Below are 14,638 nucleotides of genomic sequence, written 5' to 3'. Positions count from 1 at the left end.
ATGCCGAGGAAAGTGAAGAGAGGAGCAGGAGGAGGAGGAGGAGGAGGAGGAGGTAAAGGAGGAAGGACGGAGGAGGAGAGGCTTGTGTATCAGCAGCAGAGAGCTCAGGCTGAGGAGGAGACCACCAAGAAGAAAGAGGAGATCCTCACTCTGTTCCTCGAGGTATGAAACCTTCTGTGCTGGATTCGTTCCTCTGGTGATAACTGGACTCGTAGAATTTGAGATTGTTTGTTTCCTTCTGATGTTTTTATTGATTGTGTCGTTTATTCTCGTGAATTAATTTCATTTCTTGGTTTGGCTGCTTGTTGACGATGATCTGAAGATGTTGATCCTCTGAATCAAATAATGAATCTATGAGTGTAACAAACGAAACATGAAGCTGGAGGAGGATCTGATTTCTAAAATCTATACTTCTAATCTTAATGATCAATTATCAAGGAAGTTAATTCTGTGACCAGGTGGAAAGTGAAGCTCTTTTAAAAAGAAACACTTGAACAAGAAGAACGACCTGAGACCTTTTTCAAACATTTATTAAACGTCTTCTTTCCTTTTGTCCCATATCTGCTAACACGGAGGATATATATGATCTTATACTGCAGCCAGGCACCAGGGGGCGATACAGATGATTTGGCTTCACTTCTGGAATCCATGTTCAGAAAATGTCTCAAATGATTCTGATATATTTTCCTGAGTAAATGTAAATTAAATAAAAATAGCATCAGATCAAACCTGTATCCACAGAACTGATATTTGACGTTTCTGAAACCAGGACAAGCTGCAGAAGGAGGAAAGGAACCGGGCGGTGAATCTCCTGAAGCTCAGCGACGGCTGGAGGTCGATTCTCCGACAGGTTCGAGCCTCCGAGCTCCGGAAAGACATCGACGTCCTCAGCCACACGTTTGACAGACAGCTGGACGCCGTGGATGATGTCATCAAGGTGAGACGCTGCTCTGGAGGTCACGTCAACAAGTTGGATTCATGAGGACGAACTCAAACTTTATTTATAACAGAGTCGAGGAAACAACCATCATGTGTTTAGTTGTGATGAAGATGATGAAGAAGATGTGAAGTATAAAATATAAGAACATTTAAATACACCATCTGCTCTGTTGGTGGCGCTGCTGAGGTCACACAGATGTGCATGTGTTCCTGTCCTTTACTTCTGAGGAGGAAGTTCCAGTGACACTTCCTCTCCTTCAGCCTGACTCCTTCTGTTTGTTTCCCAGAGGCTGGGGCGGGACCTGCAGGAGGCGGAGCTTCAGGCGGCGCAGGTGCAGCAGCTCCACCTGCAGCACGTGGAGCGGCTGTGGGCGCAGCAGGAGAAACATCTGGTGGTTCTGCAGCGGCAGTGGGAGGAAGGACTCCAGCACCTGAGCTGCACCTTCACCTCCGACAGGTCAGTGGGAGGAGCCACAGCGCCCCCTGCAGGCAGGAGACAGCGTACGGGACCATCAGAGGAAATGTGTCTTCGTATGAAACATGATTTCACACTTTGAGATTTAGATGCAACAAGAAAACGGACACAAGACAGATGCAAAGAGACACTAGACAGATGCAGACACAAAACAGATGTAAAGAGAAAACAGATGCAAAGAGACACTAGACAGATTCAAAGAGACACAAAACAGATGCAAAGAGACACTAGACAGATGCAAAGAGACACTAGACAGATGCAAAGAGAAAACAGATGCAAAGAGACACTAGACAGATGCAAAGAGACACAAAACAGATGCAAAGAGACACTAGACAGATGCAAAGAGAAAACAGATGCAAAGAGACACAAAACAGATGCAAAGAGACACAAAACAGATGCAAAGAGACACTAGACAGATGCAGAGACACAAAACAGATGCAAAGAGACACTAGACAGATGCAAAGAGACACTAGACAGATGCAGAGACACAAAACAGATGCAAAGAGACACTAGACAGATGCAGAGACACAAAACAGATGCAAAGAGACACAAAACAGATGCAAAGAGACACTAGACAGATGCAAAGAGACACTAGACAGATGCAAAGAGACACAAAACAGATGCAAAGAGACACTAGACAGATGCAAAGAGAAAACAGATGCAAAGAGACACAAAACAGATGCAAAGAGACACAAAACAGATGCAAAGAGACACTAGACAGATGCAAAGAGAAAACAGATGCAAAGAGACACAAAACAGATGCAAAGAGACACAAAACAGATGCAAAGAGACACTAGACAGATGCAGAGACACAAAACAGATGCAAAGAGACACTAGACAGATGCAAAGAGACACTAGACAGATGCAGAGACACAAAACAGATGCAAAGAGACACTAGACAGATGCAGAGACACAAAACAGATGCAAAGAGACACAAAACAGATGCAAAGAGACACTAGACAGATGCAAAGAGACACTAGACAGATGCAGAGACACAAAACAGATGCAAAGAGACACTAGACAGATGCAGAGACACAAAACAGATGCAAAGACACACAAAACAGATGCAAAGAGACACAAAACAGATGCAAAGAGACACAAAACAGATGCAAAGAGACACTAGACAGATGCAAAGAGAAAACAGATGCAAAGAGACACTAGACAAATGCAAAGAGACACTAGACAGATGCAAATAGACACTAGACAGATGCAAAGAGACACTAGACAGATGCAAATAGACACTAGACAGATGCAAAGAGACACTAGACAGATGCAGAGACACAAAACAGATGCAAAGAGACACTAGACAGATGCAGAGACACAAAACAGATGCAAAGAGAAAACAGATGCAAAGAGACACAAGACAGATGCAAAGAGACACTAGACAGATGCAAAGAGAAAACAAAGATGCAAAGACACAACTTGGACATATGAATCAGGTCTGGATGTCGCTGGTTCCTGTGGACAAGTGGAACCCGGGATCTTCGGCTGCGGTGGTTTGATGCCTCTGCTGTGTTTCAGGAGTCAGATGCAGATTCACTCTCAGCAGCAGCGAGCTGATCTGGAAGATGCAAAGTTCTCTGTGGAGCAGCAACATGAAGCCGTGATGAACGACGTCCTCGGGCTGTACAGTGAGAGCATGGCAGCGTACGAGAGCGCTCACGAGGAGCGGGTAGGTCCCAGGAGCTCCTGTCCTCCAGCTCTGTGAGGGTTGTCTCAGTCTCTCTGACTCTTTGTCTCTTTGTCTCTTTGTCTCTGGACAGAGGGCGGCTCTGCTCCTGGAGGGTTCCATGCTGCTGAAGGAGAAGACTCGACAGAAGCAGGAGACTCTGCAGCTCCACCACAAAGAAGCAGCAGAGCTGGACGAGCTGCTGCTGAAGAACCAGCAGCTGATGGAGACGAGTGACCGAAGCACGAGGAGACTCAGGAAGCTGCAGGTCAGAGTCTCGTCCAGGACAAAGGGAATATTAAATATATGAATGAACTGTGAGCAACACACGTTTCCAAAGTTCAGAAACACAGAAGAAACTTCATCATGTTTCAAATCTTCTTCCAAGTCGACTTCAACAAATCACTGATTCCAACGTCACAATAAATTCAGTTTCAACTAGAATCTGACTCGGGACCCAACGAACTCCTTCGAGAACCACGTCCAAACTAAATCCAATAAACATCAGTCCAATAAATACATCAGGTCTTTTCTGAAGACATACAAAACATATTTTCTCTTATTTGCTCATTTTAATCTCAATATTTCAGGGTTAATTCCAGTGATTTTACAGAAAATGACTGGAATAAACACGTCCTTGTTTCAAAGAAGAAAAGAAAACAGGAACCATTTCCCTTCACCCAGATCAGTTTGTAAATGAGCGATGAGACGAAGAACCTCAGGATCAGATCTGAGATAAATAAATGTTGGATCGTTCTTCTGAGGTCGTGAGTCGTCTCCTGCTTCTCCTCTGGTTCTTCTGGTTCCTCAGGACTCCATGTTCCAGCTGAGGATGAAGCTGAAGTCCAGTCAGACAGAGAAGGAGTTGGTGGAGCGAGATCTGACGGCCGCCACAGACCAGGTGAACCAACGGACTCGCGAGCTTCGTGATCAGCTGACCACGGGTCAGTCAGCGGCGAGGAAGCATCTGGCTGACCTCAGCGTGCAGAGCAACGCCGCCGCCAAGAAGCTGCAGGAGGTCATCGCCAAGGTGAGATCTGTGATGTGTGTCTGCTGAGGTTCTGATGCAGGTTCTGTTTGCTCAGTTCCACGCTCGTGTTTCAGGGGGACAGAGTTCTACGCGTCGCTGAAATGTGCCGGAAGCTGGAGGAGGACTTCCTGTCTTCAGATGAAGATCGTCCCACATGTGAGGAGGAAGCGGCTGAGGTGAGAAGCTCTGATGGAGGAGGGATTAAAGTCCAGATGTTTTAAACTGAAGAGAAGAACCAATAGAACATAATAATAAGTGTTGAACTTTACAGAGTGTTGGTGCACGTCCGGAGGATTTAGTAAATCTTCTTCTTCTGCCTAAAGGAAACTTCTTCATGTTCCTCAGACGTCCATCGCTGCAGCTCCTCTCTTCAGCCTCTGTCTCAAACTCTTGGTTTCAGCTGCTGTCTCTTTAAAACTACAGGAAGGAAACATCTCGTCTCCTTTAACGATCTTTGTGACTCCCGAAGTGTTCGGACCCGGCTGAGCTCTGTCTCCCTCTGCAGGACACGTGTGAGTTTGCAGACTTGAGGCGTTTGACGCGGCTCATCAGCGCCGCCCTGCTGCACCGAGAGCTTCTGAAGAACCGGCGAGACGATCTGAGCCGGGAGAACCGGCAGCTCAAGGTTCTGCTGCGTCAGCACCTGGAGGCCATGACGCTCAGCGACCACGGCCTCGGGGAACGCCACGCCCTGCTCAGCGTGACCCGGGCGCCGACCACGCCCGTCCAATCAGACGCCGGCAGACAATACACCGTCATCGAGGCCGCGCACGCCGTCAGACAGATGCTGTGACATCACTCCAGATGTGAGAGGGTTAAAAACAGGACGTCTTTAAACAGCTGGTCAATAAAACATGATTCTATTGTGAAATGTGTTAAATCTGTAAAATAAAAATTAAAGCGGTTTCACTTCAGTGACTCTGAAGGCGTTTGAAACTTGGCCAAAAGTTAGTGGACAGTGGTGAGCTTGTAGTGATTTGATTTGATATTTAGGTTTAGTTTAACATGAAGTCAATAAGCTGCCTGAACTATTTTAAACCATTTACTTTCTTGATTCATCTTAAAGTTTATACATTTTCAGAAATAATGAAAAAAATCTAAATACTGTAAAATGACTTTGAAAAGTAAAATATTCAACAACAAAAATAAAATAAGTCTCAGGTAGTTTTTGTAAAGGAACTTAAACTTGAATCTTTTGAAAAATGTCTATTAATAAATAACGAGTTGTTGATTATTTCGTCGACCTTCAGTTACATTTTGTTTTCCATTTGATTTATTGTTAACTCCTTTTGATATTGAATTTAGTTCTTAGCCATTTAACAGAATATTTGTTTTGTTTCAATATACTTTATTAATTGCAGCTTCCCAGCAGAAACCTGTTGGGGCTTCTAAAAATTATATTTATATATGTTTTATTTTTAAAGATGTAATATGTTGTTCTTCCTGCAGAAAAAGGACCAGAGCAGCAGCATCTGTACAGTTACACCATTTAATAGTTATTATAGACATTTTATATACATTTCAACAGTTGTATTCTGCTTTGTGGTACAATCTTTAAAATCTGTTGTTTCATAGTTTGTAAATCAAAAAAAAAAAAAAATTACAAAACTCATCAAAACTCGCAAACTGATCAGAACTTTTTTTATCCATTTTTTGGAAGACTAGAAAAAATACTTTTATTGTATTAATCATGCATTACACAAACAAAAAGTCTTTAGTTACACAGGAGGTTGAAGCCGGGTGAAGATCAAACTGAAATAAAAAGAGTTGATGATCGATCAGAAGCCGAGTTACAAAAACCTTCCGTTAGAAAAATGAAATGAAAACAAACGAACTTGTGGATCCGAACAAACCAGAAACTAAAACTGACGTAAAGAACTCAAGTGAAGAGAGAAGATCACAGTGATATGATGGTGAGGAGCTGGAGGAGGAAGAGGAGCAGGAGAGAGAAGAGGAGGAAGAGCAGGAGAGAGAGGAAGAAGAGGAGCAGGAGAGAGAAGAGGAGGAGAAAGAGGTAGAACAGGAGGAGGAGAAGGAGAGAGAGGAAGAGCAGGAAGAAGAAAAGAAGCAAGAGGAAGAAGTGGAGGAGAAGGAGGAAGAAGAGGAGGAGGAAGAGCAGGAGAGCTGCAGATTGTCCCTGAAGGCAGCGCCTGCAGTGACCGTGGTGCGTTCAGGTTTTCTGTAAAGCCAAATATTTCCTGGATTATTGTTTTTTTTCTAAATCGAGCTGTGAGGTTTCAACACGTCCAGATACCTCGTCAGGATTTTATCAGCTTTTCTTTATATTAAATAAATCAACAGTTTTTTAAAATCAGTGAGTTGGGGATCCGGTGGACGAGTCCGACCTCTGGGAGACGCTGAGGAAGACGAGTCTCCCTCCTCACGTTCGAGCTCCGTCCACACTGAAAACACCGCTGACCTAAACAGGAAGTGGATCGTCTGCTCTGCAATTGGTTGCTCAGCTACAGAAACGTTAGATTCGGTTGTTGACCAGCAGGAGGCAGCGGTGCTCCTCCAGTTGTATTTCTTGTTTCTGTCTATTTGCAACGGGATCACATGACCCCACGAAGTTTGACTTTAACTTGAGTTTAACAAACTGAGGGGGGGGGCTCATGTCTCTTCATATCAAACAAGTGTGAACAGTTAAATAAATATCACCGTGAAACTTCCCCAGTTCGTCTCTGACAGGAACAGAATTCTTTGGATTTGACACAGTTTGTGAAATCGGTGTAAATATGCAAATGAGGCTTTGTTATTAAAACTGGTTGAAACTCGTCACTTAGTTTTGTCGACATGTTTTTACAGAAGGATTCGTTTTAATGACTTCAACAGATAAAACAACGTGAGCCATGTTTATGAATCAAACCTTCGGACCACGAACAGGAATCAAACTGGTTTGTCTGGTGAACGGAAGCTGAACTGGAGATTTATGATTTATTAAAATAAAAACCTAAAAGCCTTTTCTGGATGTTTTCTTTCAACTGGTCTGATATTAAAAAAGAAGCAAAAGCAAAAATGAGAAGTGCATGAAATTAGTTGTGTGCCTGTAGTGTCTCACCTTCACCAACATGTAAGTGTGTCTCTACCAGGGGGGGGGGGGGGAGTGGGCGGGGCTTCTGACTGGACGGGAGAGAGGAACCTCCTCTGTGCCGTTAACGAGACGCTGATAAAAAAGGGATTATAAAAACTAGATTTATTTTACACAAACAAAAACAATAACGCTCGACCACTGAATGCTTCGCTCTCACGTGGGTGGAGTTTAAACGCAGGGCTCTGATTGGCCCACGGGGGCTGAGGTGGGAGAGAATCGACCAATCGGCTCACAGCTCGTCAGGGAGACAAACGGCCTCAGAACATCGACCTCTGACCCGACGTGGTCCTCGTTAAGCTTCTGAACAAAATCCACAGACGATGTTTTTCTCCAACTTCATCTCAATTTATAATCTTTAAAAACACTGTAAAAAGTTTAGCAGGATAAAATCTAAGCTTTGGTTCAGATTGTTAAAAAACGTAAATCAAGAGAAACCACGACGGGTTAGAATCCGATGATCTGCTCCCGTTTGAATCCAGAGCAGCTTCTCTCTGGAGGAGGAACCTGCTCAGATGTTCCTCAGATGTTCCTTCAGGTTCCAGGTGTGAAGGTGAAGCCAGAGTCACACTGGGCTGCGTTCAATGGAGAAACATCTTCCACAACTTCTCCAGCCGGTTTCTAACTGGTTGATGTTCGGTGACTTTGTGAATCTGAACCAAAAACAGACGGAACCACAGACACAGAAACCAGATCTGAGGGATTTTTCCTTTCACTCCTTTGACGTCTGGTCTGCTCAGGGTGGAGGGGGGGGGGGTTCCATGTAGTGTCATCAGAGCTGGGGGGGGGGGGCGAGCTGCTGTGTGTCGACCTGCAGGTTCAACGTCTCCACAACGTTCCTGCTGCCTCTGAGAGTGTGTGTGTCTGTGTGTGTGCGTGTGTGTGTGTCTGAGAGTGTGTGTGTCTGTGTGTGTGTGCGTGTGTGTGTGTGTCTCTGTGTGTGTCTGAGTGTGTGTGTGTCCAGATGCTCGTCACCTCCAGTCTTTAATATATATTCTGTGTTCAGAGACCTGAACAGACCTGAATCCTTTTAGTGTGAACAGCCTGTCTCTCTCTCTCTCTCTCTCTGTGTGTCTGAGTCTCTCGCCCACGGTGTGCGTCTGCTCCCTCTCCTCCTCCTCCTCTACACGTAGACCCTGGCGAGGGCGTCGGCCCCGGCGGAGGCGATGAAGGCCTTGGAGGGATGGAAGGCCACGTCGTAGATGGCCTCCTCGCTCTTCTTCCGGTGGGCGGTGATCTCCTGGACGCACGTTTTACTGTCGAGGTTCCAGAGACGCAGCGAGCAGTCGTGACCTGAGGAGGAGACGCCATTACATCACGTTTGATTCAAGAGTGTGTGTGTGTGTGTGTGTCTGTGTGTGTGAGTCTGTGTGTGTCTGTGAGAGACTTACTGCCAGACATCAGGTAGATCCCGTTAGGATCCACCGCCAGACTGGTCACTGCATCCAGGTGGGCCACCATGGCGTGGATCACTTTACCTGCAGAGAGAAGAAGATGAGAGCCGGGTCATACAGAGACATGTGCTACAATCTGCACTGTCAGCCTAGTGTATGAAAATATAATGCATATTAAATAAGAAATATTAAGATATAGCACAACTCAAAGGTTCTGGTCTTGTGTCCTGAAGAACGTGGTCAGTGTTAAGTTCGTCTGATTTCATTTAACAGAGACTGTGTCAGTGGGAACTTTGGATCAGATCTTACTTCCTGTTTCAGACGATCATTGAGACGATATATTCGTCCTAACCCACAGCAGACTGACCTGACTTGTTGTCGTAGAACTTGATTTGTCGGTCCTCGTGGGCGGTGATGGTCGCCGGCAGCGTGGGATGACTCACCACCTTGTTGATATGATTCGAACCCGGGACGGCTTCAGAACAGAGAGAGAGGAGAAGTGGTTACACACTACTGTTGATCTGTGTGTGTGTGTCTGTGTGTGTGTGTGTGTGTGTGTGTGTGTGTGTTCTCACAGCTGTCCCCCTGACCCTTCAGCACCAGTGCCTGCTGGGACGTCTCCAGGTCGTACACCACCACGTCTCCACTGTTGAAGGACGCCACCATGTGGGCGGGGTCACAGCCGTTGAAGTCCACTGAAGTGGGGATCCCGTGTTCTGCAGACATAGACACACACATACAGACACACACACACACACACACACACACACACACACACGTTAACAAAGTGTTCCCACTGAGACAGTGATGTTGCTCTCCTCCTCCAGGGGGCGCTCTGTCCTCCAGGGGGCGCTCTCACCCTGGTTGGAGTTGAAAGTGCAGATGCAGGGGTTCTTCTCCGTCGGGTTCCACAGCTTCACCGTTCCGTCTGCCGAGCAGGAGAGGAGGCGGTTCTTGATTCCGCTGTAAGCCAATCCCCACACAGCGTCTGTATGCCCCACCCACGACCCGGCGAGAACGCTGGGATCTGATTGGACAGGAGGAGAAAGAGGGAAGAAGGTTAATAAAACTGAAAAGACTTTAATCTTTTACTTTCACAGTTTTGTAGAAGTGACAAATTCTTTCTGTCCGAGTGTGAGTGTGTGTGTGTGTCTGAGTGTGAGTGTGTGTGTCTGAGTGTGTGTATGTGTGTGTTTGTGTGTATGTGTGTTTGTGTGTGTGTGTGTGTATGAGTGTGAGCGTGTGTGTGTGTGTTTGTGTGTGAGTGTGTTTGTGTGAGAGTGTGTGAGTGTGTGTGTTTGTGAGTGAGCGTGTGTGTCTGTGTGTGTGAGCGTGTGTATGAATGTGTGAGTCTGTGTGTGTGTGTGAGAGTGTGTGTATGTGTATGAGTGTGTGTATGTGTCTGTGTGTGTGTGTGTGTGTGAGTAAGTGTGTGTGTGTGAGTGAGTGAGTGAGTGTCTGTGTCTGTGTATGTGTGTGTGTATGAGTGTGTGTATGTGTGTGAGTGTGTATGTGTGTTTGTGTGTATGTGTGAGTGTTTGTATGAGTGTGAGCGTGTGTGTGTGTTTGTGTGTGTGAGTATGTGTGTGTGTCTGAGTGTGAGTAGGTATGTGTGAGTGTGTGTCTGAGTGTGTGTGTGTGTGTGTGTGAGAGTATGTGTGTGTGTGTGTGTGTGTGTGTGTGTCTGTGTCTGTGTGTGTGTGTGTGTATGTCTGTGTGTGTGTGTGTATGTCTCTGTGTGTGTGTGTGTGTGTGTGTGTGTACCGTAGGTGTCGTACGGGTCCACGTTGGAGCTGGGGATGTTCCACCACTGGATGGTGGCGTCGATGCCTCCACTGAAACACTGCTCTCCACTGGAGGTCATCGCCAGCGACAGCACGGGACCCCTGGAGGAAAGAGGAGGAGTCAGGAGACAAACTCACAACAACGTGTTCAAACTGAAGAGTTGTGTAGATGCAGCAACACAAGTGACACACACATGGAATCAGGTGTGTGTGAGTGGAGATACGTACACATGAGCTCTGAACGTGTAGACGGGCTCCACATCGAACGAGGCACTTCTAGGAAACAGGAAATAAAGTTTTATTCAACACAACATCATCGACTTTGCTGAGCTGCAGTAAATCCTCGGGGGGGGGGAGGGGGATTCTTCACCAGGATCACGTGTGCGACACTGACGGGTCTGTGTGTTAAAACTAAGCTGAAGGGAATGAGATGCAAAGAGGAAGCAACTGTCGGGTCTGAGGAGAGAGAGGATTCTCTCTGGAGCTGCAGGATGTGAAACTAACGGTTTCTGATTTGAGACGAATGAGAAGAGAAGTGAAGTCAAAGAGTGTGAAGGTTTGTGTTGATGAAGGTTTGTGTTGAAGGTTTGTGTTGATCAGGTCAGTGTTAATTTCGTTGACGATAACGATAACGAAAAATATTCGTTAACGCCCCTTTTCCCATGACTAAGACGAGACGAAGACATAACGAAATGGAAATAAAAACTATGACGAAATCTATTTTAATTTTATTTTAAACGAAAATGTTGGCGGTTGTCACAACAATTTTTAAAAACATAATTGTATCAGGCCGTCATGAAATACCCGGAGCGGCGAGTGTGTGTGTCTGTGTGTGTGTGTGTGTGTGTGTGTGTGCTCCCAGACAGCGCACCGGTCCCGAGGCTCCGCCCCCGCGCACTCGCTCAGAGAGACAGTGAGATCAGAGCTCGTTCACATGAAGCAGCCGGTCACTGACTCCCCGGCTGCTTCTTAACTATGGAAACAGTGAGAACACAGAGTTCCTCTGGTCTCAGCTGCTCTGAGGCTCCGCCCCCGCAGCTTCTGGATCAGAGCAGAAGCTGCAGCTGGTTTCTACCGAGCTTCAGTTTCCTCCTCCGGTCTGATCTGCTTTCACTTTTTGTTTTCAAATTTCGCCAACGCCAACTAAAATATATAGACTGCAGCTATATGTTTTTATTTATTTCAAAATAGGGTACTTCTTATTTCATACATTTCCCACAAATATGGGGATGACTCAAATAACCCTACATAGTTCTGCGTTTAATTTATTTCAAAGTAGGCCGACACTTGCCTGTGTATTTCCTTCTCCTCTTCATAAGCATTTGGTGTTTCCCTTTGTTGTAACAGGTAAAAATAAATAAAATGTCAACAGTTTTCTTTATTGTTGTTCTATAATTTCATAAATGCAATAATCTACAGATTAGTATAGTATAACTTTATATAACATTTTATCAGCTTTGTTATCAAATATGTTTTGCGGCTCCAGACAAATTTTATTTGGGGGAAGAGGGGGCAAAATGGCTCTTTTGATAGTAAAGGTTGCCGACCCCTGCTATAGACCTACAGGAGGGACATCTAATGGACAACGTAAGTACTGCAAGCTAGACTAGTACTACGCAGTTGTAGACACAACACAGGGGGGGGGGGGGGTGAGAAGGGAAGATAAGGAGTTTAATGTGGCTATTAAATGTGACTAAAACTAGACTAAAATGTAATTTGTTTTCGTCGACTAAAACTAGACTAAAACTAAGAAGGATAAAAATGACTAAAACTAGACTAAAACTTATATGCATTTTCGTCAAAAGACTAAGACTAAATCAAAAATAGCTGCCAAAATTAACACTGGATCAGGTGAATGAAGGTTTGTGGCTGATCGACAGAAACACGCTGTCTAACCCTCAGTGTCACTCAGGGATGTCACGAGAACCGATACTTACGATACCTTTCGATACTAACATAACAAAACAAAGACGATGCCAGCAGCTGTTAGCAACTTAGCATTAGCATCGGTACTGTGCCAGTCGATGTTTACATTCAGAAAACCAAGATGGCGGCTGCAGCGTTCGCTCCACCTCGACTTGTTGATAAAAAAGTCACAAAGACTCATGTTTGGTACTTTGCGTTTGAGGCAGATGACCGTGGCGTTATCATTAATCCACAGAAGCCATTATGCTAACGATATCATAATACTTCCAATTTAGCAAAGCACCTGAAAGACCCTCATCCGGATTAAAGAATTCAAGATGAGTTCTGATTCATTTTAACTGTAAATCAATGCTAAGCTCCGCCTTGCTTTAATGCATAACGTGTCTCACAACAATGCATCACTCACATGCGTCAGCAGCTACCGTATAACCCACAGTATATGCGCAAGCACATTAAACTACCGTATATGACATTAACAACATCCAAAGAATGCACTTTTGGAATCTTGGAAAATCACTTTTTTTTTTTTACCGTGGTATCGAAATTGGCATCGAGAATCGTGTTATTTTACTGGAATTCGCACCGACTACTGAATGTTTGGTATGGTGACACCCTCAGTGTGACCTTTGACCTGGTTTGTGTTCAGAGGAGCAGCGGAGTTACTTTTTGGCGGGCACGGTCTTGGTGAGGTTCCACAGCTTCAGGGTGTGGTCCTCGGACACGGTGACCAGGCAGGGCTCCACCGGGTGGAAGGCCAGCGCCCGCACGCCATCGAAGTGGCTCCGCAGCGTGTACTTGGGGTTCCAGGTCTTCCTGAACGAAGAGTCCTTATTGGTCGGCAGCTGGTGAACACACGGAAGATTCATCTCATTAAACTCATCGACCGAACGTCTGTTAGACTCTGAGAAGCTGAGAGTGTCCTCACGTCGTAGCTGTAGTCCGTCTCGTCGTTGGTGACGGTGAGGTCAGCGAGGTCGCCCAGGCCCAGCACGCTCTCCAGCACGTCGTCCGACCCCCCCATCAGGAAGGACTTCCCCCCCCCAGTAGGAAACGGGAGAGGCTCCGCTGCAGAGAGACAAGCAGAGACAGGAAGTTTGATCAAACTTGTATTTCACATGAAGGAGAGGAGACCATCCAGGAGAACACTACAACTCCCATCATGCCTCAGTGCTGCACCACAACAACTAACTCATAATGAAGGCTGTAAACTCCCATCAGCCCCGGCTCCGCCCCCTGGTGGCAGAACATGGCAGGTTGCACGTAGTTCCCGTCAGACGAGTGTTTACACAACTTGCTGGTGTCACTTCAAAGTGTGTTGGACTACAGGAGGTGATTGTGTGTTTTATCCGTGTCACTCACACCACTCGGTTCCGTCTCCAGAGCTCCGAGCTTCGCCAGCTCCCTCGCCGTCCTCTGCCGTCACCAGGAAGTCAAACTCCTTCAGCGCCTCCTCCGTGTCGGCGTCCTCCTCCGACGCCAGCCCCTCGTTCCCCACCTGCAGGAGCAGAGCAGCACAATCAGGAGAGGGGACAAGGGGGGAGGAGTCAACGTGAAGGAAAGAAGCGTTAGGAGGGAGGAGTCAACGTGAAGGAAAGAAGCGTTAGGAGGGAGGAGTCAACATGAAGGAAAGAAGAGTTAAGAGGGAGGAGTCAACATGAAGGAAAGAAGCAGGAGAGGAGGGAGGAGTCAACATCAAGGAAAGAAGCGTTAGGAGGGAGGAGTCAACATGAAGGAAAGAAGCGTTAGGAGGGAGGAGTCAACGTGAAGGAGAGAAGCGTTAGGAGGGAGGAGTCAACGTGAAGGAAAGAAGCGTTAGGAGGGAGGAGTCAACGTGAAGGAAAGAAGCGTTAGGAGGGAGGAGTCAACATGAAGGAAAGAAGCATGAGAGGAGAGGGAAGGAAACATGAAGGAAAGAAGCGTTAGGAGGGAGGAGTCAACATGAAGGAAAGAAGCGTTAGGAGGGAGGAGTCAACGTGAAGGAAAGAAGCGTTAGGAGGGAGGAGTCAACATGAAGGAAAGAAGCGTTAGGAGGGAGGAGTCAACATGAAGGAAAGAAGCGTTAGGAGGGAGGAGTCAACGTGAAGGAAAGAAGCGTTAGGAGGGAGGAGTCAACATGAAGGAAAGTGGCGTTAGGAGGGAGGAGTCAACATGAAGGAAAGAAGTGTTAGGAGGGAGGAGTCAACGTGAAGGAGAGAAGCGTTAGGAGGGAGGAGTCAACATGAAGGAAAGAAGCGTTAGGAGGGAGGAGTCAACATGAAGGAAAGAAGTGTTAGGAGGGAGGAGTCAACATGAAGGAAAGAAGCGTTAGGAGGGAGGAGTCAACGTGAAGGAAA

General features: G+C 46.2%; 2 protein-coding genes across 2 annotated transcripts in view; one reads left to right on the top strand and one right to left on the bottom strand.

The window, feature by feature from the left end:
- Positions 1–4,906, top strand: ccdc65 (coiled-coil domain containing 65). The gene is made up of 8 exons (XM_061082215.1): positions 1–162; positions 770–937; positions 1,227–1,396; positions 2,936–3,118; positions 3,180–3,351; positions 3,895–4,113; positions 4,188–4,289; positions 4,619–4,906. Exons 1-8 carry the CDS (start codon positions 1–3, stop codon positions 4,904–4,906), a joined length of 1,464 nt encoding a protein of 487 aa, XP_060938198.1.
- A 3,225-nt stretch (positions 4,907–8,131) lies between these two features.
- Positions 8,132–14,638, bottom strand: part of strn3 (striatin, calmodulin binding protein 3) — a 21,090-nt gene continuing 14,583 nt past the window's right edge. Inside the window, exons 7-16 of the mRNA XM_061082830.1 lie at positions 13,665–13,800; positions 13,231–13,370; positions 12,969–13,147; positions 10,608–10,655; positions 10,360–10,481; positions 9,455–9,622; positions 9,171–9,311; positions 8,963–9,070; positions 8,593–8,679; positions 8,132–8,494 (exon numbers count right to left, since the gene is read on the bottom strand). Coding sequence (XP_060938813.1) covers positions 8,325–8,494; positions 8,593–8,679; positions 8,963–9,070; positions 9,171–9,311; positions 9,455–9,622; positions 10,360–10,481; positions 10,608–10,655; positions 12,969–13,147; positions 13,231–13,370; positions 13,665–13,800 — 1,299 coding nt within the window. The 3' untranslated portion in view covers positions 8,132–8,324. The remainder of the gene's footprint in view (positions 8,495–8,592; positions 8,680–8,962; positions 9,071–9,170; positions 9,312–9,454; positions 9,623–10,359; positions 10,482–10,607; positions 10,656–12,968; positions 13,148–13,230; positions 13,371–13,664; positions 13,801–14,638) is intronic.

Source organism: Limanda limanda, chromosome 12, assembly GCF_963576545.1.
Source record: "Limanda limanda chromosome 12, fLimLim1.1, whole genome shotgun sequence".
NCBI lineage: Eukaryota > Metazoa > Chordata > Actinopteri > Pleuronectiformes > Pleuronectidae > Limanda > Limanda limanda.
The sequence above is the reverse complement of the archived record's forward strand: the minus strand, read 5'-3'. Positions and strand labels throughout refer to the sequence as shown.

Coding starts and splice junctions, on each gene's coding strand:
- ccdc65 (XM_061082215.1), top strand. CDS start 1: ATGCCGAGGAAAGTGAAGAGAGGAGCAGGAGGAGGAGGAGGAGGAGGA. Junction 4,114..4,187: donor TGCAGGAGGTCATCGCCAAG/GTGAGATCTGTG, acceptor CTCGTGTTTCAG/GGGGACAGAGTTCTACGCGT. Junction 4,290..4,618: donor GTGAGGAGGAAGCGGCTGAG/GTGAGAAGCTCT, acceptor CTCCCTCTGCAG/GACACGTGTGAGTTTGCAGA.